The 24,227-nt window shown below is 38.3% G+C and overlaps 1 protein-coding gene across 8 annotated transcripts in view; it reads right to left on the bottom strand.

Annotated features, from left to right (window-relative positions):
• nhsl1b (NHS-like 1b) overlaps positions 1-24,227 on the bottom strand; it is a 357,374-nt gene that overhangs the window by 95,082 nt on the left and 238,065 nt on the right. The window contains exon 1 of one of the 8 annotated variants that reach the window (XM_061986930.1): positions 5,502-5,712. The exons of the other annotated variants lie outside the window; for them this stretch is intronic. Within the exon in view, the coding sequence (XP_061842914.1) occupies positions 5,502-5,556 (55 nt within the window). The 5' untranslated portion in view covers positions 5,557-5,712. Of the gene's footprint in view, positions 1-5,501; positions 5,713-24,227 lie in introns of those variants that run through there. 8 annotated transcript variants of the gene reach the window in all.

Genomic DNA, 24,227 nt, shown 5'->3' with positions numbered 1-24,227 from the left:
GTCGCCAGGCTGACCAACAGAAAATGAAAAGTTTAAATAACACAGACATGATTAACAACAGGTACGTGACTCAAAACGTGAAACAGGTGCGTGACATGACAGGTGAAAACTAATGGGTTGCTATGGAAACAAAACAAGGGAGTGAACAACCAGGAACTAAGAAAGTGTCCAAAAAACAAACAGCACATGGCCAAACAAAAACATGATCAACACAGACATACCATAAAATAAAATAAGTATATTCTCACTAATAACAAGTGCACTTTTCTTGGTAGAAAAAAAAGAGAGACCTTTTTGCTCAATATGTTGAAAAATATTCTTAAATAAAGTAATTTATCTTGACATAATGATATGCGCTCGGCATTACATTTCTTGAAACCAGCAAATTTATACTAAAAACTAGGGATGTCCGATAATGGCTTTTTGCCGATATCCGATATTTTCCAACTCTCTAATTACCGATACCGATATCAACCGATATATACAGTCGTGGAATTAACACATTATTATGCCTAATTTGGACAACTAGGTATGGTGAAGATAAGGTACTTTTAAAAATAAAAAAATAAAATAAAATAAGATAAATAAATTAAAAACATTTTCTTGAATAAAAAATAAAGTAAAACAATATGAAAACAGTTACATAGAAACTAGTAATTAATGAAAATGAGTAAAATGAAGTGTTAAAGGTTAGTACTATTAGTGGACCACAATCATGTGTGCTTACGGACTGTATCCCTTGCAGACTGTATTGATATATATTGATATATAATGTAGGAACCACAATATTAATAACAGAAAGAAACAACCCTTTTGTGTGAATGAGTGTAAATGGGGGAGGAAGGTTTTTTGGGTTGGTGCACTAATTGTAAGTGTATCTTGTGTTTTTTATGTTGATTTAATTAAAAAAATAAAAATAAAAAAAATTAAAAAAAAGAATTATCGATATCGATAATAAAAAAGACGATACCGATAATCAGGGGCGCCGCTAGGGATTTTGGGCCCCATGAAAAGAATCTTTACAGGGCCCCCAACACAGTGTCATTATTTTTTCTGTATTATAATTTCATCATCATTAGGGGCCTCTCTGGGCCCCCCTCCATCATGGGCCCCGAGAATCCGTCTCCTTTACACCCCCTTTTCGGCGCCCCTGCCGATAATTTCCGATATTACATTTTAACGCATTTATCTCTACTAAAAACTAATTTATTGTTCTTAATGGAAAGGCAACAAGGCAAGCGCTTGTTACTATCGGGGTCTCCTAGCCGCTCAGGCAAATCATATTGTCTAAAAATGCATTTTTCCATGGATAACATGACATCATCACGCCAAGTGCCTGCTCTTTCAGTCAATTAGTGCACATATATACAGCCCGGCGTCAGCCAAATTTTTTTAAATTGTAATTTTGAAGAATTTACCTGAATGTGCATGAACTACTTCTGTTCAAAATTGTTAGAAATGACACATATTAAATGTTTCAATATTACCTGTCGTATTTTCTATTGTTTCATTGAAAATAAAACAGCATTTGGCTGTCATCTGTTTTAATTATGAGACACAATTGTGTCAAAGTCATGATTTTTTTTTTTCATGCTTGAAATAAGAAATGATGACTTTAAAAAAGTAGTTTTATACTTGAAAATAAGCAAATATCACCCTTATTTGACATATTTCATCTTACTTAGATTGCAGTTTTTGCAGTGTGCTTCTTACTTTATCCCTTTAACTTTATTGCAAAAAGTCAGTGATCAAAAACAAGAAAAAAAACAAACAAAATGAGGGGTATTTTATTTGAACTAAGCAAAATTTTCTGCCAATAGAACAAGAAAATTTGGCTTGTCAAGACTTTCCAAAACAAGTAAAAATTAGCTAACCTCAATGAACCCCAAAATAGCTTAAAATAAGTATATTCTCACTAATAACAAGTGCACTTTTCTTGGTAGAAAAAAAAAATAGACCTTTTTGCTCAATATTTTTAAAAATATTCTTAAATAAAGTAATTTATCTTGACATAATGATATTATCAGACAGAAAATAAGCAAATATCACCCTTATTGGACATATTTCATCTTACTTAGATTGCAGTTTTTGCGGTGTGTTTCTTACTTTATCCCTTTAACTTCATTGCAAAAAGTCAGTGATCAAAAACAAGAAAAAAACAAACAAAAATGAGGGGTATTTTATTTGAACTAAGCAAAATTATCTGCCAATAGAACAAGAAAATTCGGCTTGTCAAGACTTTCCAAAACAAGTAAAATTAGCTAACCTCAATGAACCAAAAAAATAGCTTAAAATAAGTATATTCTCACTAATAACAAGTGCACTTTTCTTGGTAGGAAAAAAGAGACCTTTTTGCTCAATATGTTGAAAAATATTCTTAAATTAAGTAATTTATCTTGACATAATGATATGCGCTCGGCATTACATTTCTTGAAACCAGCAAATTTATACTAAAAACTAGGGATGTCCGATAATGGCTTTTTGCCGATTTCCGATATTGTCCAACTCTTTAATTACCGATACCGATATCAACCGATATATACAGTCGTGGAATTAACACATTATTATGCCTAATTTGGACAACCAGGTATGGTGAAGATAAGGTACTTTTTAAAAATAATAATAAAATAAAATAAGATAAATAAATTAAAAACATTTTGTTGAATAAAAAAGAAAGTAAAACAATATAAAAATAGTTACATAGAAACTAGTAATTAATGAAAATGAGTAAAATGAAGTGTTAAAGGTTAGTACTATTAGTGGACCACAATCATGTGTGCTTACGGACTGTATCCCTTGCAGACTGTATTGATATATATTGATATATAATGTAGGAACCACAATATTAATAACAGAAAGAAACAACCCTTTTGTGTGAATGAGTGTAAATGGGAGAAGGAGGTTTTTTGGGTTGGTGCACTAATTGTAAGTGTATCTTGTGTTTTTTATGTTGATTTAATAAAAAAAAATAAAAAAAGAAAAAATATATATCGATACCGATAATAAAAAAGACGATACCGATAATTTCCGATATTACATTTTAACGCATTTATCTCTACTAAAAACTAATTTATTGTTCTTAATGAAAAGGCAACTGCTTGCTACTATCGGGGTCTCCTTGCCGCTCAGGCAAATCATATTGTCTAAAAATGCATTTTTCCATGGATAACATGACATCATCACGCCAAGTGCCTGCTCTTTCAGTCAATTAGTGCGCATATATACAGCCCGGCCCCCGGCCAACAATTTTTTAAATTGTAATTTTGAAGAATTTACCTGAATGTGCATGAACTATTTCTGTTCAGAATTGTTAGAAATGTCACATGTTAAATGTTTAAATATTAACTGTCGTATTTTCTATTGTTTCACTGAAAATAAAACCGCAAAGTCCATTTGGCTGTCATCTGTTTTAATTATGAGACACAATTGTGTCAATAGCATGATTTTTTTTTTCATGCCTAAAATAAGAAATGATGACTTTAAAAAAGTAGTTTTATACTTGAAAATAAGCAAATATCACCCTTATTTGACATATTTCATCTTACTTAGATTGCAGTTTTTGCAGTGTACTTTATTCCTTTAACTTCACTGCAAAAAGTCAGTGATCAAAAACAAGAAAAAAACAAACAAAAATGAGGGGTATTTTATTTGAACTAAGCAAAATTATCTGCCAATAGAACAAGAAAATTCGGCTTGTCCAGACTTTCCAAAACAAGTCAAATTAGCTAACCTCAATGAACCCAAAAATAGCTTAAAATAAGTATATTCTCACTAATAACAAGTGCACTTTTCTTGGTAGAAAAAAAAGAGAGAACTTTTTGCTCAATATTTTTAAAAATATTCTTAAATAAAGTAATTTATCTTGACATAATGATATTATCAGACAGAAAATAAGCAAATATCACCCTTATTGGACATATTTCATCTTACTTAGATTGCAGTTTTTGCAGTGTTTCTTACTTTATCCCTTTAACTTCATTGCAAAAAGTCAGTGATCAAAAACAAGAAAAAAATAAACAAAAATAAGGGGATTTTTATTTGAACTAAGCAAAATTATCTGCCAATAGAACAAGAAAATTCGGCTTGTCAAGACTTTCCAAAACAAGCAAAAACTAGCTAACCTCAATGAACCAAAAAAATAGCTTAAAATAAGTATATTCTCACTAATAACAAGTGTACTTTTCTTGGTAGGAAAAAAAAGAGACCTTTTTGCTCAATATGTTGAAAAATATTCTTAAATAATTAAATGCTAGTGCCATTATCTTGACATAATGATATGCCCTCTGCATCATGATTTTTTTTTCATGCTTGAAGTAAGAAATGATGACTTTAAAAAAGTAGTTTTTGTCAAGACTTGGTCCTTGGGGTTTGTTTTTCCGTAAGGCAACGGAAAATTGGCGCGGGCAAGACGTGAGTGTGAGTACATGTTTAATATTTAAACTCAAAAGGCTCAAAAAAGGTATAAACAAAAGGCGCTCACAGCGGAGGTAAAACAACATGGCTATGAAAACAAAAGGCGCGCACAAAGGCGGAAAACCATGAACAAGACACAAAAACTTACTTGGCATGGAACTGTGAACATGACATGAAGAAGCGTGATCATAAAGTGTGCAGAGCATAAATGTGATGTCGCCAGGCTGACCAACAGAAAATGAAAAGTTTAAATAACACAGACATGATTAACAACAGGTACGTGACTCAAAACGTGAAACAGGTGCGTGACATGACAGGTGAAAACTAATGGGTTGCTATGGAAACAAAACAAGGGAGTGAACAACCAGGAACTAAGAAAGTGTCCAAAAACATGATCAACACAAAACAAGTCAAATTAGCTAACCTCAATGAACCCAAAAATACCTTAAAATAAGTATATTCTCACTAATAACAAGTGTACTATTATACTCTTGTTTCATTGAAAATAAAACAGCAAAGTCCATTTGGCTGTCATCTGTTTTAATTATGAGACACAATTGTGTTAAAGTCATGATTTTTTTTTTTTTTTTACATGCTTAAAATAAGAAATGATGACTTTAAAAAAGTAGTTTTATACTTGTGAGTGTTGATGACACAGCTTTGCAACAGTTGATATTCTAGTTTCAAGCATGTTTTACTCAATATAGGTCATCAAATCTCAGCAACAAGCTGTAATATCTTACTGACATCATTTAGGACCAAAACACTTAAAAAAACAAGTAAAACACTCTAGTGAGAAGAATGATCTTATCAGACAGAAAATAAGCAAATATCACCCTTATTTGACATATTTCATCTTACTTAGATTGCAGTTTTTGCAGTGCACACCTGGGCTTATGAAGCCTTGGACTTAATACTCCTCATGCTGACAGCTTCACTTTCTCTTCCGCATGTATTTGACTTGTGCCGAGGGAAAGGCTCAAATATTTGCGGCAGCAGCTGTCGACCTTACAAATGACTCCAAAGTCAGTAGTCGCCTGGTTCCGAGGTGAATCAGTCAAAAAGATCTACTATGGAACACGACTCACCCTTCTTTTTGAAGAATTTAACCAGCGATTTAAAGGAGGTCCCGATGAACACCATTATTCCAGAGAGGAGGATGGAGACCCGGCTCACATTCTCGCCGCACTCCACGACGAGTGTAAAGGTCCACTATGCCCACAATGAGACTCCACCTCTCTCTCTCTCTCTCTCTAAACACCATCAACTCCACCCCCATGCAGTCCGGTCCTCAGGGACACACACAGAGGGGGGGCGAAGGGGGGGCTGGGACCGGCTCTGTTGTGCTTAAGTTACCAAGGAGCCGGCGCCGCCTCTCCCTTTATTTCATCCTGGAGCTTTCAAGTTGAACATCTATTTTTATTTACGAGCTCTCGCCGCTCCAGCACACGCATCTCGGGAACGTTTGTGCATGTGAATTAAAACTGGCGGTCATTTATTTTCTTAACAAGCGTGCAAACTGTCACACATTGTTTAGTGCAGTGTTTTTCAACCACCGTGCCGCGGCACACGAGTGCACCGTGAGATACAGTCTGGTTGCTTGTAGTTACAACTCCGGTGCAGTAGGTGGCGGTAACTCCGCCAAATACGAGGGTAATATAGGTTATAGCTGCGTCGCTCGCGGCTCCTCATATATTTAACGTTAATCCGCGGTTTCACCGAGCGTTTCACTGACGGTGAGCAGCCTGACGCCGCTTCATTAACACCGCCGCTGTTTGACTCGGGGGCCGGGGCAGACGCACGTAGTAACAGTCACGTGTTACCATACCGACGAGCTAACGTGTCCAGGTTATAACCCTGTTGTCAATAAACACACGTGGAGACGGTGCTTCAGATACTGCTTTAATACTGAAGATAATTGTCCACTGTCCACTGCAGCATGTGAATGCAATGAAAAGAATAAAATCCGAGTCAAACCAGCTGTTAAAATGTTGTCCAGGTTAATGTTTTGGCCATTAAAGGCCCTTCATTTCAAGATTTCAACTGTGATCGGGCTTTAAAAAGTTAAAGTTAAAGTACCAATGATTGTCACACACACACACTAGGTGTGGCGAGATTATTCTCTGCATTTGACCCATCACCCTTGATCACCCCCTGGGAGGTGAGGGGAGCAGTGGGCAGCAGCGGTGGCCGCGCCCGGGAATCATTTTGGTGATTTAACCCCCAATTCCAACCCTTGATGCTGAGTGCCAAGCAGGGAGGTAATGGGTCCCATTTTTATAGTCTTTGGTATGACTCGGCCGGGATTTGAACTCACAACCTACCGATCTCAGGGCGGACACTCTAACCACTAGGCCACTGAGTAGGGTTGGCTGACCTGTTCAGATGAGTGTAACTGCTACTGGTCAAATAATGTGAAATAGCATTTAATTTTACATGTATGCAATGCCATTTAAATGTAATTATAGATAATAATAATAATAATAATAATAATAAATACTGTGTAGTGTTGTAAATAGTCAACGGGAAGGATTCTAGTAAGATATAAGCCATGAGCACTACACAGCCAGAAAAAAACCTAGGCAGGACAAGTAAAAATATTGGGGCAAGTAGATTTGAGAAGTCGGGCAAGTAGAAAAAAAGCTTAACGTTGAACCCTGCATGTGTTGAGCTGCTGCCGCTTAAGGTTAGACGGCAGTGTACATAGAGCGCTTCTGCTCGTTAGTAATAAATTCTAATGTTGGATGTTCACTCCTTCACACAGATGAGTATAGAAAAATATTTTCAACGGCCGAAAAGGGCTGGACTTGGACAGGAGGTAGGCCTACAGTCCGGACCACAGGTGCGACCTGTTCAGCAGCAGCAGGAGGAGGAGGAGGAGGAGGTCGACTGACTGTGGCAGGACACCTCTGCCTCTGTTTCACTTCATGTTGCTGGTAAATAATATGGTTGTAGTTAAGTTAAATTATTTAGTATTCACTAATTAAAGGGGCAGAGCTTTAAGAGACATTTTAGCTTTTATATTTTATAAGATATATTTTTTGTAAGAACCACAATTAATAAATATATTTCAGTGAATCACTAATTGTTCAAATCTGTATATAAATATGTACATAAAATGTTGTAATTATATTGCAACTCCGCGTTCTTCTTGGTCATCGCCCGCTGCCGCCGCCACCCCCCGACCCTCGACCACACCACCACAAATAGATGCCTGTCCTGTGGGAAACACTGTCTTCCATACCAGTAGGTGGCTAATTGCTTTGTAAATGTCGGGAAAAGGTACCTAATGCTTAAACCAAAAATTTAAAAAAGGTGAGTGCCGCTAAGAAAAGGCATTGAAGCTTAGGTAAGGCTATGCAGAACGAGACTAAAACTGAACTGGCTACAAAGTAAACAAAAACAGAATGCTGGACGACAGCAAAGACTTACTGTGGAGCAGCAGACTTATTCTTGCCAACCTTGAGACCTCCAAATTCGGGAGATTGGGGAGGGGGGTGGGGGGTTTTGGTGGTAGCGGGGGGGAGGTGTATATTGTAGCATCCCGGAAGAGTTAGTGCTGCAAGGAGTTCTGGGTATTTGTTCTGTTATGTTTATGTTTATGCGGTATGGCGTAGTGGGTAGAGCGGCCGTGCCAGAAACCTGAGGCGTTGCCAGAAACCTGAGCAGCAGACGCATCCGAATTTGGGACATGGGGCGGGGGTTGAGGTGGGCGGGGTTTGGTGGAAGCAGGGGTGTGAAGTGAAATATTTTTCACAAACCGGTAATTATAATCCGCAAATGTGCCGTTTTTGAAAAAAGGTGAGTGCCGCTAAGAAAAGGCATTGAAGCTTAGGGAAGGCTATGCAGAACGAGACTAAAACTGAACTGGCTGCAAAGTAAACAAAAACAGAATGCTGGACGACAGCAAAGACTTACAGCGTGTGGAGCAGCAGACGCATACTTGCCAACCTTGAGACCTCCGAATTTGGGAGATGGGGGTTGTAGGGGTTTGGTGGTAGCGGGGGGGTGTATAGTGTAGCGTCCCGGAAGAGTTAGTGCTGCAAGGGGTTCTGGGTATTTGTTCTGTTGTGTTTATGTTGTGATACGGTGCGGATGTTGTGTTTGTCATTCTTGTTTGGTGTAGGTTCACCAGTGTGGCGCATATTTGTAACAGTGTTAAAGTTGTTTATACGGCCACCCTCAGTGTGACCTGTATGGCTGTTGACCAAGTATGCCTTGTGTGTGGGAAAAGCCGTAGATATTATGTGACTGGGCCGGCACGCAAAGGCAGTGCCTTTAAGGTTTATTGGCGCTCTGTACATTTTACTTTTTGAAACCGATACCGATAATTTTGAAACCGATACCGATAATTTTCGATATTACATTTTAAAGCATTTATCGGACATCTCTAGTTCAGAGGTTTGTAAATTGTTTTAAATGATGCAAGTGGGTAATAATCATGATTGATCAAAATCCAAAAGGTGTGATTAATCTGATTTTTTTTTTTTTTAAATATCATTTGACAGCACTAATATATTTAATATTTTCACAGTTTGATTGACAACCTCGAGTATTTCATATCCTGATATAAGCCACACACTTTTAATTCTGTCGGGATGCCGGTAGAAAAGTGCAATTTACGCAAGTCTTCCATGGAACTGCGTGGGGGAGGTTTTTGGAACGCATCGAGGAATTCCAAGTCAATATGACTCATGGGGTTTAACAAAAACTTGTGGTGATTAAAACAATTGCGCAGGCAAGACGGGATGGGTGCATGTCTTGACATATTGTATAGAAGAGCCAGTGTACATAAACAAATAGTGTGGTGCATATTTGTAACAGTGTTAAAGTTGTTTATACTGTCACTCTCAGTGTGACCTGTATGGCTGTTGACCAAATATGCATTGCATTCACTCATGTGTGTATAAAAGCCGCACGCTGTTTGTATGGAGGAAAAGCGGACGTGACGACAGATTAAGAGGACGCTGAAGGCAGTGCCTTTAAGGCATGCCCCCAATAATGTTGTCCGGGTGGAAATTGGGAGAAATTCTGGAGAATGGTTGCCCCGGGGAGATTTTCGGGAGGGGCACTGAAATTCGGGAGTCTCCCGGAAAAATCGGAAGGGTTGGCAAGTATGAGCAGACGGCGTCCACAAAGTACGTCCGTACATGACATGACAATCAACACCAAAATAGGAGCGCAAGACAAGAAGTGAAAACACTACACACAGGAAAACAGCCAAAAAAAAGTCCAAATAAGTCAGGGTGTGATGTGACAGGTGGTGACAGTACACCTACTTTGAGACAAGAGCTATATTGTGCCGCTAAGAAAAGGCATTGAAGCTTAGGGAAGGCTATGCAGAACGAAGCTAAAACTGAACTGGCTGCAAAGTAAACAAAAACAGAATGCTGGAGGACAGCAAAGACTTACTGTGGAGCAAAGACGGCCTCCACAAAGTACGTCCGTACATGACATGACAATCAACAACAAAATAGGAGCGCAAGACAAGAAGTAAAAACACTACACACAGGAAAACAGCCAAAAAAAAAGTCCAAATAAGTCAGGGTGTGATGTGACAGGTGGTGACAGTACACCTACTTTGAGACAAGAGCTATATTGTGCCGCTAAGAAAAGGCATTGAAGCTTAGGGAAGGCTATGCAGAACGAAGCTAAAACTGAACTGGCTGCAAAGTAAACAAAAACAGAATGCTGGAGGACAGCAAAGACTTACTGTGGAGCAAAGACGGCCTCCACAAAGTACGTCCGTACATGACATGACAATCAACACCAAAATAGGAGCGCAAGACAAGAAGTAAAAACACTACACACAGGAAAACAGCCAAAAAAAAAGTCCAAATAAGTCAGGGTGTGATGTGACAGGTGGTGACAGTACACCTACTTTGAGACAAGAGCTATAGTGATGCATGCTTGGTTATGCTTTAAAGTCATATCCAACAATTGCGACGACGACTTTTTTACTGTCAACTGAGTTTAGTTTTTTAATGTTTTCTGCTGGTGGTGTGCCTCCGCAGTTTTTCAACGAAAAAAATGTGAAAAGGCTGAAAAACACTGGCTTAGTAGACCCGTAATACACACATTAAAATAGGCTATAGCCACATGAATATAAATGACATAGTAGCCTAGACATTGTCCTGCACACACACACACACACACACACACACACGCACACACACACACACACCTCCACGGCCCCTCCCTCTGCCACCGCATTTCTTTTCATCCCAAATGGTAGGAGACTCTTGTCTGACGGGCATAAAGGGGGAGGGGGGTTGCAACAAGAGCTTGAAAGGGACTGCAAATTATCATTGAATTTCTGCGTTCTAAAAAGAAAGGGTGTCTCCAACATCGCCGCCTGATAACACGTTAATATCATTTTGCGCTTTTTTCCGACAAATGAAGGTGTTAGAGGCGGCGATTATTATTAACTTAGGAGAGCGGCTCCACACTGTGTATGGAGATACATAATTAGCTGCTAATGAGTAAAAATATATACTGTCATAACGACATAACGACAGGCCAAGCGGTGTGCGGCTTCAGCGGTCGCAGAGGCAAAAACTCGGACATGGGAGGAGTTCGGTGAGGCCATGGAAAACGACTTCCGGACGGCTTCGAAGCAATTCTGGACCACCATCCGCCGCCTCAGGAAGGGGAAGCAGTGCACTATCAACACCGTGTATGGCGAGGATGGTGTTCTGCTGACCTCGGCTGTGGATGTTGTGGATCGGTGGAGGGAATACTTCGAAGACCTCCTCAATCCCACCAACACGTCTTCCTATGAGGAAGCAGTGCCTGGGGAGTCTGTGGTGGGCTCTCCTATTTCTGGGGCTGAGGTTGCTGAGGTAGTTAAAAAACTCCTCGGTGGCAAGGCCCTGGGGGTAGATGAGATCCGCCCGGAGTTCCTTAAGGCTCTGGATGCTGTGGGGCTGTCTTGGTTGAGAAGACTCTGCAGCATCGCGTGGACATCGGGGGCGGTACCACTGGATTGGCAGACCGGGGTGGTAGTTCCTCTCTTTAAGAAGGGGAACCGGAGGGTGTGTTCTAACTATCGTGGGATCACACTCCTCAGCCTTCCCGGTAAGGTCTATTCAGGTGTACTGGAGAGGAGGCTACGCCGGATAGTCGAACCTCGGATTCAGGAGGAACAGTGTGGTTTTCGTCCTGGTCGTGGAACTGTGGACCAGCTCTATACTCTCGGCAGGGTCCTTGAGGGTGCATGGGAGTTTGCCCAACCAGTCTACATGTGTTTTGTGGACTTGGAGAAGGCATTCGACCGTGTCCCTCGGGAAGTCCTGTGGGGAGTGCTCAGAGAGTACGGGGTATCGGACTGTCTGATTGTGGCAGTCCGCTCCCTGTATGATCAGTGCCAGAGCTTGGTCCGCATTGCCGGTAGTAAGTCGGACACGTTTCCAGTGAGGGTTGGACTCCGCCAAGGCTGCCCTTTGTCACCCATTCTGTTCATAACTTTTATGGACAGAATTTCTAGGCGCAGTCAGGGCGTTGAGGGGATCTGGTTTGGTGGCTGCAGGATTAGGTCTCTGCTTTTTGCAGATGATGTGGTCCTGATGGCTTCATCTGGCCAGGATCTTCAGCTCTCACTGGATCGGTTCGCAGCTGAGTGTGAAGCGACTGGGATGAGAATCAGCACCTCCAAGTCAGAGTCCATGGTTCTCGCCCGGAAAAGGGTGGAGTGCCATCTCCGGGTTGGGGAGGAGATCTTGCCCCAAGTGGAGGAGTTCAAGTACCTCGGAGTCTTGTTCACGAGTGAGGGAAGAGTGGATCGTGAGATCGACAGGCGGATCGGTGCGGCGTCTTCAGTAATGCGGACGCTGTATCGATCCGTTGTGGTGAAGAAGGAGCTGAGCCGGAAGGCAAAGCTCTCAATTTACCGGTCGATCTATGTTCCCATCCTCACCTATGGTCATGAGCTTTGGGTTATGACCGAAAGGACAAGATCACGTGTACAGGCGGCCGAAATGAGTTTCCTCCGCCGGGTGGCGGGGCTCTCCCTTAGAGATAGGGTGAGAAGCTCTGTCATCCGGGAGGAGCTCAAAGTAAAGCCGCTGCTCCTCCACATGGAGAGGAGCCAGATGAGGTGGTTCGGGCATCTGGTCAGGATGCCCCGCAAACGCCTCCCTAGGGAGGTGTTTAGGGCACGTTCGACCAGTAGGAGGCCACGGGGAAGACCCAGGACACGTTGGGAAGACTATGTCTCCCGGCTGGCCTGGGAACGCCTCGGGGTCCCACAGGAAGAGCTGGACGAAGTGGCTGGGGAGAGGGAAGTCTGGGCTTCCCTGCTTAGGCTGCTGCCCCCGCGACCCGACCTCGGATAAGCGGAAGAAGATGGATGGATGGATGGATTTTTTTTTTCCTGAAGCTTTTACATAAACTGTAATTGGGATTTGTTATATGTTGTATATATTATATAAAAATATATAATATATCAGTATATATTATATAATGTATATATATGTAAATATTACATGTATGTTATATTCGATATTGCTACTATGGTACATATCTAGTCTACTTAATACCTGCATTATCCTTTCCATCCTTTGTAACTAAGCTACTGTGTGGAACAATTTCCCTTGTGGATCAATAAAGTTTGTCTGAATCTAAGTCTAATCAGTGGCCTAGTACCTACTCAGTGGCCTAGTGGTTAGAGTGTCCGCCCTGAGATGGGTAGATCGTGAGTACTGTATTGATGCGGGCTGGTCTCCTGAAGCTTCAGTAAAACATGATAATATTCCTATTCTGTCTTGATGGTCCTTCTTACTCTGCATATATGTCATCTGAAAGAACTTGGGATTGACCAGTGGCTTTAATTCCCTGAGAGGTCGACTGGTCAGACGCAACAATGTCCGCCCTGAGATCGGTAGATCGTGAGTACTGTATTGATGCGGGCTGGTCTCCTGAAGCTTCAGTAAAACATGATAATATTCCTATTCTGTCTTGATGGTCCTTGTTACTCTGCACATATGTCATCTGAAAGAACTTGGGATTGACCAGTGAGTTTAATTCCCTGAGAGGTAGACTGGTCAGACGCAACAATGTCCGCCCTGAGATGGGTAGGTCGTGAGTTCGAACCCCGGCCGAGTCATACCAAAGACTATAAAAATGGGAGCCTTTACCTCCCTGCTTGGTACTCAGCATCAAGGGTTGGAATTGGGGGTTAAATCACCAGAAATGATTCCCGGGCGTGGCCTCTGCTGCTGCTCACTGCTCCCCTCACCTCCCAAGGGTGATGGGTCAAATGCAGAGAATAATTTCGCCACAACAAGTGTGTGTGTGTGACAAACATTGGTACTTTAACTTGAATCTTAAATGCTAGAATATAAGTGGTTGTGTGCGAAGGGACTATAAAACACACAACATAAACACTACTGTGTGTGTGTGTGTGTGTGTGTTGTGTTTACTTGCTTGTGGCACGTGTACAGTATTAGGATCAGTCATTATTAGAGAGCCTATTGTTCTCACACACGTGCACAAAGACATAGATACATCACCGTCAACAAGAGCCCCAAATGTAGGCCACTTTGAGGATTATATGCATCTATCTATTCATCCAAAGACGAAAATGGACGCGTCACACAATGTGCATGAAAAACACACAACATTAAGATGACATTAGCCCAATTAAATATGTCATTTCTGCATGAGAGTTAACAACCCCATAAACACAAAATACCAGCGAAATAACAATTTCACCTAATTTAACAGCCTTAACACTGCAAAAACTGCAATCTAAGTACGATTGAATATCTCAAATAAGGGTGATATTTGCTTATTTTCCACCCTTGTGTGGTGTTCGGGTCTGTGGGACCCGTTTTCATTTTTTATTCAAAGAAAAATGATACAATTAATTCATTCTCACTGACTTTGGCTCATTTTCTGTGAAGAACATATATCAGAATACATATTTAAAGACCACACACCATACACTCCCCCTACACATTTATATTACATATAAGATGTCCGGGTAATCTAACGCGTTATTTTTTATATGGCGGCGCGATAGAATGTTCTATGCTGGACTGGTCTCAATGTATATATGCAAAGCTTTGCAAATATATTACAAAATACCTTTTCTGTCTCTGGTGGTTTTTCTACTCAGCTTTAAGCGACTTGTGAGCGACTTGTGACTTGAATTCCCTGGGAGGAACAACTGGTCCAAAACGCAACACTATGCTTTTATTTTTGGAATTGGATTCAAGCGGATAGAGCAAAGCCGGGACCCTAAAACTCCTCAACCGGACCCGATCCTCTCAAGTTAAGCTCTCCTTGGACCTTCCATCACCTTCTTTTTACTGTCTTCTCTTCTTCAGACGCCAGTGCTTTCATGGCTGATAACATGATCCGGCCTCTATTGATTTTACGCTCCGAGTCGTTCTTTTATTTATGTGCGTCTGGTTCATGCTAGGTACACGCACACACACACACACACACACACACACACACACACAGACACACACACGCACACACACACGAGAAGTCTGCCAGGTGGAGATAAGCAGGGCCACCAGGTATTTTGTCCGGCACGTGAGTGTGCAAACACTTTGCGTGTACAGTATGTATGTTCACCCCATGTGCGCCCCTAGGGCCCAAAACGGGCATTACATGTGTTCCTTGTGTGACATGATTGTTACGTTTGAAGGTTAGCGGTCTAAAATTTTTTTTAAAATAAATTTGCATTTTTGATTGCAACATTTGTAGAACAGGATACGGATATCTCTCTGTGGAGGGGGGGCGTGGCCTGCGGGCCTGCCGCGGCGGAGCGGGGTGTGCGAGGACCGGCCTCGAAGACAGCGGCAGGTGAGTAGATTGCCCGGCTGGGCCTGGTTATCTAATCACCTGTCGCCTTTATTAGCAGCAGCCGGGACGAGACAAGTTGTCGGAGTTGGGAGTTGGAGCCAGGGAGAGACACGCACGTAGAGACAAATGTACGTTGCTGGAAAGCAAGCCACCGGCGGGTGTTGATGCCAAATAAAAAGACTGTATTCAAACTGTCTACCGGGCTCACGAAGATCTGTCGGCCAGGGTAACTCACAACTCTGCTTAGTGGCCTTGTGGTTAGAGTGTTGTGGAGAATGCATATATGTTTAAAAGTTATTTCTTAATTCATAGTAATGTTTAAATCAGCTAGTGTTTTTCCATTTGTACTCTTTCTATTTTTTTTTTAATATGTCCGCAAGTAAACTGCATGTGTTACCTTGAAGACTTGGAATGTAGGAGTTGGAGTACTCCCTTATATCTTATCTATAGTGGAACAATGAGCCTGTATTCCTTTCTGGAGAGGGTGGGTCTCCTGAAGCTTCAGTAAAACATGATAATATTCCGATTCTGTCTTGATGGTCCTTCTTACTCTGCATATATGTCATCTGAAAGAATTTGGAATTGACCAGTGGTTTTAATTCCCCGAGAGGTCGACTGGTCAGACGCAACAATGTCCGCCCTGAGATCGGTAGGTCGTGAGTACTGTATTGATGCGGGCTAGTCTCCTGAAGCTTCAGTAAAACATGATAATATTCCTATTCTGTCTTGATGGTCCTTACTCTGCATATATGTCATCTGAAAGAACTTGGGATTGATCAGTGGCTTTAATTCCCTTAGAGGTAGACTGGTCAGACGCAACAATGTCCGCCCTGAGATCGGTAGGTCGTGAGTACTGTATTGATGCGGGCTTGTCTCCTGAAGCTTCAGTAAAACATGATAATATTCCTATTCTGTCTTGATGGTCCTTACTCTGCATATATGTCATCTGAAAGAACTTGGGATTGACCAGTGAGTTTAATTCCCTGAGAGGTAGACTGGTCAGACGCAACAATGTCCGCCCTGAGATCGGTAGGTCGTGAGTACTGTATTGATGCAGGCTGGTCTCCTGAAGCTTCAGTAAAACATGATAATATTCCTATTCTGTCTTGATGGTCCTTACTCTGCATATATGTCATCTGAAAGAACTTGGGATTGACCAGTGGCTTTAATTCCCTGAGAGGTCGACTGGTCAGACGCAACAATGTCCGCCCTGAGATCGGTAGGTCGTGAGTAAATGATAAATGATAAATGGGTTGTACTTGTATAGCGCTTTTCTACCTTCAAGGTACTCAAAGCGCTTTGACACTACTTCCACATTTACCCATTCACACACACATTCACACACTGATGGAGGGAGCTGCCATGCAAGGCGCTACCAGCACCCATCAGGAGCAAGGGTGAAGTGTCTTGCTCAGGACACAACGGACATGACGAGGTTGGTACTAGGTGGGGATTGAACCAGGGACCCTCGGGTCGCGCACGGCCACTCTTCCACTGCGCCACGCCGTCCCTTACTGTATTGATGCGGGCTTGTCTCCTGAAGCTTCAGTAAAACATGATAATATTCCTATTCTGTCTTGATGGTCCTTCTTACTCTGCATATATGTCATCTGAAAGAATTTGGAATTGACCAGTGGTTTTAATTCCCTGTGAGGTAGACTGGTCAGACGCAACAATGCCCGCCCTGAGATCGGTAGGTCGTGAGTACTGTATTGATGCAGGCTGGTCTCCTGAAGCTTCAGTAAAACATGATAATATTCCTATTCTGTCTTGATGGTCCTTACTCTGCATATATGTCAGCTGAAAGAACTTGGGATTGACCAGTGACTTTAATTCCCTTAGAGGTAGACTGGTCAGACGCAACAATGTCCGCCCTGAGATCGGTAGGTCGTGAGTACTGTATTGATGCGGGCTGGTCTCCTGAAGCTTCAGTAAAACATGATAATATTCCTATTCTGTCTTGATGGTCCTTGTTACTCTGCATATGTGTCATCTGAAAGAACTTGGGATTGACCAGTGGCTTTAATTCCCTTAGAGGTAGACTGGTCAGACGCAACAATGTCCGCCCTGAGATGGGTAGGTTGTGAGTTCAAACCCCGGCCGAGTCATACCAAATAATATAAAAACGGGAGCCATTACCTCCCTGCTTGACACTCACCATCAAGGGTTGGAATTGGGGGGTTAAATCACCAAAATGATTCCCGGGCGCGGCCACCGCTGCTGCTCACTGCTCCCCTCACCTCCCAGGGGAATTCACAAACTGGTTAAACTAAAACATTCTTGCATGCAGGGAATGAGAAGCACAACAGAAAATAAAATGCAAATAAATAGAACATAGAATAGTCTACCATCCATCCATCCATCCATTTACTACCGCTTGTCCCTCTCAAGCACGCGGGGGTGGGTGGAGCCTAACCCAGCTTCATGCACATCACAACATACATGCTCTTTCATCCCTTTTCTACGATCTTTTATCGCTACATGGTGAATGAAAGCAAAGCCTCTGGGCTGGGGGGTCAGTGGGGAACACAATCTCTTTGGTCTTCACAGAGATGCAAACCTTGATGAATAATCCATTGGCAGAACGTTGGTGTGGCTGGGCAAACGGTTGCTTGGTTCAAAATCACTTTTAATCAATGTATATATATCACCGTGTGGTGATGGATGGATGTAAGGTTTGTGATACTGGGATCACTGTTTATCTATTATTTATTTTACCAATATTTATTGTTATTTTTTATAATAATAATAATAATAATAGATTTTTTACATTGAGTAAACAACCTCAAAGTGCTACAGTGTATTAAAAAAAATTAAAAGATAATAAAAATAAAAACTAGAACAGCCTAATAGCTAGAACTAGCATGCATATATCTAAAAAAAAAGAAGGCTTTTTTACTGAAGCTTCAGGAGACCAGCCCGCATCAATACAGTACTCACGACCTACCGATCTCAGGGCGGACATTGTTGCGTCTGACCAGTCTACCTCTCAGGGAATTAAACTCACTGGTCAATCCCAAGTTCTTTCAGATGACATATATGCAGAGTAACAAGGACCATCAAGACAGAATAGGAATATTATCATGTTTTCCTGAAGCTTCAGGAGACCAGCCCGCATCAATACAGTACTCACGACCTACCGATCTCAGGGCGGACATTGTTGCGTCTGACCAGAAAAAAGAAGGGTTTTAAAGCCTTTTTTAAAAGCATTCACAGTATTGATCGCCCTTGTTCACCCCCTGGCAGGTGAGGAGAGCAGTGAGCAGCAGCGGCGGCCACGCCCGGGAATCATTTTTGGTGATTTAACCCCCAATTCCAACCCTTGATGCTGAGTGCCAAGCATTCTGTTCACTCGGGTTGAGGCTAACAACTACAAAAAGGGAGTGTCACTGACTACTTTCCCATCGTGTAATAAAGTCAGCAGTTAAAGGGGAACATTATCACCAGACCTATGTAAGCGTCAATATATACCTTGATGTTGCAGAAAAAAGACCATATATTTTTTTAACCGATTTCCGAACTCTAAATGGGTGAATTTTGGCGAATTAAACGCCTTTCTAATATTCGCTCTCGGAGCGATGACGTCACAACGTGGCGTCACATCGGGAAGCAATCCGCCATTTTCTCAAACACCGAGTCAAATCAGCTCTGTTATTTTCCGTTTTCCGTACCTTGGAGACATCATGCCTAATATGTAATATGTTGTGAAAATAATAATAATAAAATAACACCATTTATTTTACAGTAACATTCTGTCAACTGAGCTGTCAATTTTTATTTTTTTTTGATGATTTTATGATACTACATTTATTTATGGTAAAAAACCGGCAGCTGAGTTGCCACAATAAAATTAAACAGCGGTACTGTATTTCTATTTACAGTAATATGTTGTAAAAATAATAACAATAAAAAAACACCATTTACTTTACAGTAAAAGTCTGTCCACTGAGATGTACATTTTATTTTATTTTTTTAAATCCACGGTTGATGATTTTATGATACCACATTTTATTATGGTACAAAACTGGCAGCTGAGTTGCCAAAATAAATTAAACAGCGGTACTGTGTTTCTATTTACAGTAATATGTTGTAAAAAAATAATAATAATAAAATAACACCATTTATTTTACAGTATAATTCTGTCGACTGAGCTGTTTTTTTTTGTTTTGTTTTTTAAATCCACGGTTGATGATTTTATGATACCACATTTTATTATGGTACAAAATTGGCAGCTGAGTTGCCACAATAACATTAAACAGCGGTACCGTATTTCTATTTACATTAATATGTTGTAAAAATAATAATAATAAAATAACACCATTTATTTTACAGTAAAAGTCTGTGGACTGAGCTGTCAATTTATTTATTTTTTTAAATCCACGGCTGATCATTTTATGATACCACATTTTATTATGGTAAAAAAAATGGCAGCTGAGTTGCCACAATAAAATTAAACAGCGGTACTGTATTTCTAGTTACAGTAATATGTTGTAAAAATAATAATAATAAAATAACACCATTTATTTTACAGTAAAAGTCTGTCGACTGAGCTGTCATTTTTTTTTTTTTTTTTTTTAATCCACGGTTGATGATTTTATGATACCACATTTTATTATGGTAAAAAACTGGCAGCTGAGTTTACCACAATACAATTAAACAGCGGCACTGTATTTCTATTTACAGTAATATGTTGTAAAAATAATAATAATTAAAAAAAAACACCATATATTTTACAGTAAAAATCTGGCAACTAGGATGTAAATTTTTTTTTTTTTTAAATCCACAGTTGATGATTTTATTATACTACATTTATTTATGGTAAAACACTGGCAGCTGAGTTGCCAAAATAAAATTAAACAGCGGTACTGTATTTCTATTTACAGTAATATGTTGTAAAAATAATAACAATAAAAAAACCACCATTTACTTTACAGTAAAAGTCTGTCCACTGAGATGTACATTTTTTTTTTTTTTTTAAATCCACGGTTGATGATTTTATGATACTACATTTATTTATGGTAAAAAAACTGGCAGCTGAGTTGCCATAATAAAATTAAACAGCAGTACTGTATTTCTATTTACAGTAATATGTTGTAAAAATAATAATAATAAAATAACACCATTTATTTTACAGTAAAAGTCTGTCGACTGAGATGTAAATGTTTTATTTTTTTTTAAATCCACGGTTGATGATTTTATGATACTACATTTATTTATGGTAAAAAACTGGCAGCTGAGTTGCCATAATAAAATTAAACAGCAGTACTGTATTTTTATTTACAGTAATATGTTGTAAAAAAAATAAAAAATAAATAAAAATAACACCATCTATTTAACAGAAAAATTCTGTCGACTGAGCAGTCTTTTTTTTTTTATCCACGGTTGATGATTTTATGATACCACATTTTATTCTGGTAGAAAACCGGCAGCTGAGTTGCCAAAAAAAATAATTAAACAGCGGTACTGTTTTTCTATTTACAGTAATCCATCCATCCATTTTCTATTGCTTATTCCCTTCGGGGTCGCGGGGGGCGCTGGAGCCTATCTCAGCTACAATAATATGTTGTAAAAAATAATAACAATAAAATAACACCATTTATTTTACAGTATAATTCTGTCGACTGAGCTGTCAATTTTTTTTTTTTTAATCCACGGTTGATGATTTTATGTTACCACATTTTATTATGGTAAAAAACCTGGCAGCTGAGTTGCCACAATAAAATTAAACAGCGGCACTGTATTTCTGTTTACAGTAATATGTTGTAAAAAATAATAATAATAAAATAACACCATTTATTTTACAGTAAAATTCTGTCCACTGAGCTGTCAGTTTTTTTTTTTTTTTAAATCCACGGTTGATGATTTTATGATACTATGATACTTGTATTATGGTAAAAAACTGGCAGCTGAGTTGCCAAAATAACAAACAGTGGGACAGTATTTCTATTTACAGTAATATGTTGTAAAAATAATAACAATAAAAAAACACCATTTAATTTACAGTAAAAGTCTGTCCACTGAGATGTACATTTTTTTTTTTTTTTTAATCCACGGTTGATGATTTTATGATACCACATTTTATTATGGTAAAAAACCGGCAGCTGAGTTGCCAAAAATAAAATTAAACAGCGGTACTGTATTTCTATTTACAGTAATATGTTGTAAAAAATAATAATAATAATACAATAACACCATTTATTTTACAGTAAAATTCTGTCGACTGAGCTGCCAGTTTTTTTTGGATTTTTTTTTAAATCCACAGTTGATGATTTTATGATACTACATTTATTTATGGTAAACAAAAAACTAGCAGCTGAGTTGCCACATTAACATTAAACAGCGGCACTGTATTTATATTTACAGTAATATGTTGTAAAAATAATAACAATAAAGTAACACCATTTATTTTACAGATGTCAATTTTTTTTGGGAATCCACGGTTGATGATTTTATGATACCACATTTTATTTTGGTAAAAAACTGGCAGCTGAGTTACCACAATAAAATTAAACAGCAATACTGTATTTGTATTTACAGTATAATGTTGTAAGAATAATAATAATAATAAAATAACACCATTTATTTTACAGTATAATTCTGTCGACTGAGCTGTTTTTTTTTTTTTTTTTTAATCCACGGTTGATGATTTTATGATACTACATTTTATTATGGTAAAAAACTGGCAGCTGAGTTGCCAAAATAAAATTAAACAGTGGCACTGTATTTCTATCTACAGCAATATGTTGTAAAAAATTAATAATAATAAAATAATACCATTTATTTTACAGTAAAATTCTGTGGACTGAGCTGTCAATTTTTTTTTTAAATCCACGGTTGATGATTTTATGATACCACATTTTATTATGGTAAAAAACCTGGCAGCTGAGTTGCCAAAATAAAATTAAACAGCGGTACTGTATTTCTATTTACAGTAATATGTTGTAAAAAATAATAATAATAAAATAACACCATTTATTTTACAGAAAAGTCTGTCGGCTGAGCTGTCAATTTTATTTTTATTTTTTAAATCCACGGTTGATGATTTTATGATACTACATTTATTTATGGTAAAAAAAAACTAGCAGCTGAGTTGCCACATTAACATTAAACAGCGGCACAGTATTTATATTTACAGTAATATGTTGTAAAAATAATAACAATAAAATAACACCATTTATTTTACAGTAACATTCTGTCAACTGAGCTGTCAAATTTTTTTTTTTGATGATTTTATGATACTACATTTATTTATGGTAAAAAACCGGCAGCTGAGTTGCCACAATAAAATTAAACAGCGGTACTGTATTTCTATTTACAGTATAATGTTGTAAGAATAATAATAATAATAAAATAACACCATTTATTTTACAGTATAATTCTGTGGACTGAGCTGTTTTTTTTTTTTTTTTAAATCCACGGTTGATGATTTTATGATACTACATTTTATTATGGTAAAAAACTGGCAGCTGAGTTGCCAAAATAAAATTAAACAGTGGCACTGTATTTCTATCTACAGCAATATGTTGTAAAAAATTAATAATAATAAAATAATACCATTTATTTTACAGTAAAATTCTGTGGACTGAGCTGTCAATTATTTTTTTTTAATCCACGGTTGATGATTTTATGATACCACATTTTATTATGGTAAAAAACTGGCAGCTGAGTTGCCAAAATAAAATTAAACAGCGGCACTGTATTTCTATTTACAGTAATGTGTTGTAAAAAAATAATAATAATAAAATGACACCATTTATTTTACAGTAAAAGTCTGTCGACTGAGCTGTCAATTTTTTTTTTTTTTTTTTAATCCACGGTTGATGATTTTATGATACTACATTTATTTATGGTAAAAAACTGGCAACTGAGTTGCCATAATAAAATTAAACAGCAGTACTGTATTTTTATTTACAGTAATATGTTGTAAGAATAATAATAATAAAAAAACACCATTTATTTTACAGTATAATTCTGTCGACTGAGCTGGTTTTTTTTGTTTTGTTTTTTAAATCCACGGTTGATGATTTTATGATACCACATTTTATTATGGTACAAAACTGGCAGCTGAGTTGCCACAATAAAATTAAACAGCGGGACAGTATTTCTATTTACAGTAATATGTTTGAAAAATAATAATAATAAAATAACACAATTTATTTTACAGTAAAATTTTGTGGACTGAGCTGTCCATTTTTTTTTTTTTTTTAAATCCACGGTTGATGATGTTATGGTACTACATTTATTTATGGTAAAAAACTGGCAACTGAGTTGCCAAAATAAAATTAAACAGCGGTACTGTATTTCTATTTACAGTAATATGTTGTAAAAATAATAACAATAAAAAAAACCACCATTTATTTTACAGTAAAAGTCTGTCCACTGAGATGTACATTTTTTTTTTTTTTTTAAATCCACGGTTGATGATTTTATGATACCACATTTTATTCTGGTAAAAAACCGGCAGCTGAGTTGCCAAAATAAAATTAAACAGCGGTACTGTATTTCTATTTACAGTAATATGTTGTAAAAAATAATAATAATAAAATAACACCATTTATTTTACAGAAAAGTCTGTCGACTGAGCTGTCAATTTTATTTTTATTTTTTAAATCCACGGGTGATGATTTTATGATATTACATTTATTTATGGTAAAAAACTAGCAGCTGAGTTGCCACATTAACATTAAACAGCGGCACTGTATTTATATTTACAGTAATATGTTGTAAAAATAATAATAATAAAATAACACCATTTATTTTACAGATGTCAATTTTTTTTTTGGAATCCACGGTTGATGATTTTATTTTTTATTACTACTTTTTATTTTTTTTATTTTTTTTATTTTATTTTTACTGTATTTCTATTTACAGTAATATGTTGTAAAAATAATAATAATAAAAAAAAAAACACCATATATTTTACAGTAAAAAACTGGCAACTAAGATGCCAGTTTTTTTTCCTGTAAAAAACAGTGGTCAAATCCACAGATTTTTTTTTT

This window comes from Nerophis lumbriciformis, linkage group LG26 (genome assembly GCF_033978685.3).
Source record: "Nerophis lumbriciformis linkage group LG26, RoL_Nlum_v2.1, whole genome shotgun sequence".
Taxonomy (NCBI): domain Eukaryota; kingdom Metazoa; phylum Chordata; class Actinopteri; order Syngnathiformes; family Syngnathidae; genus Nerophis; species Nerophis lumbriciformis.
This window is presented reverse-complemented; position numbering and strand designations above follow the sequence as displayed.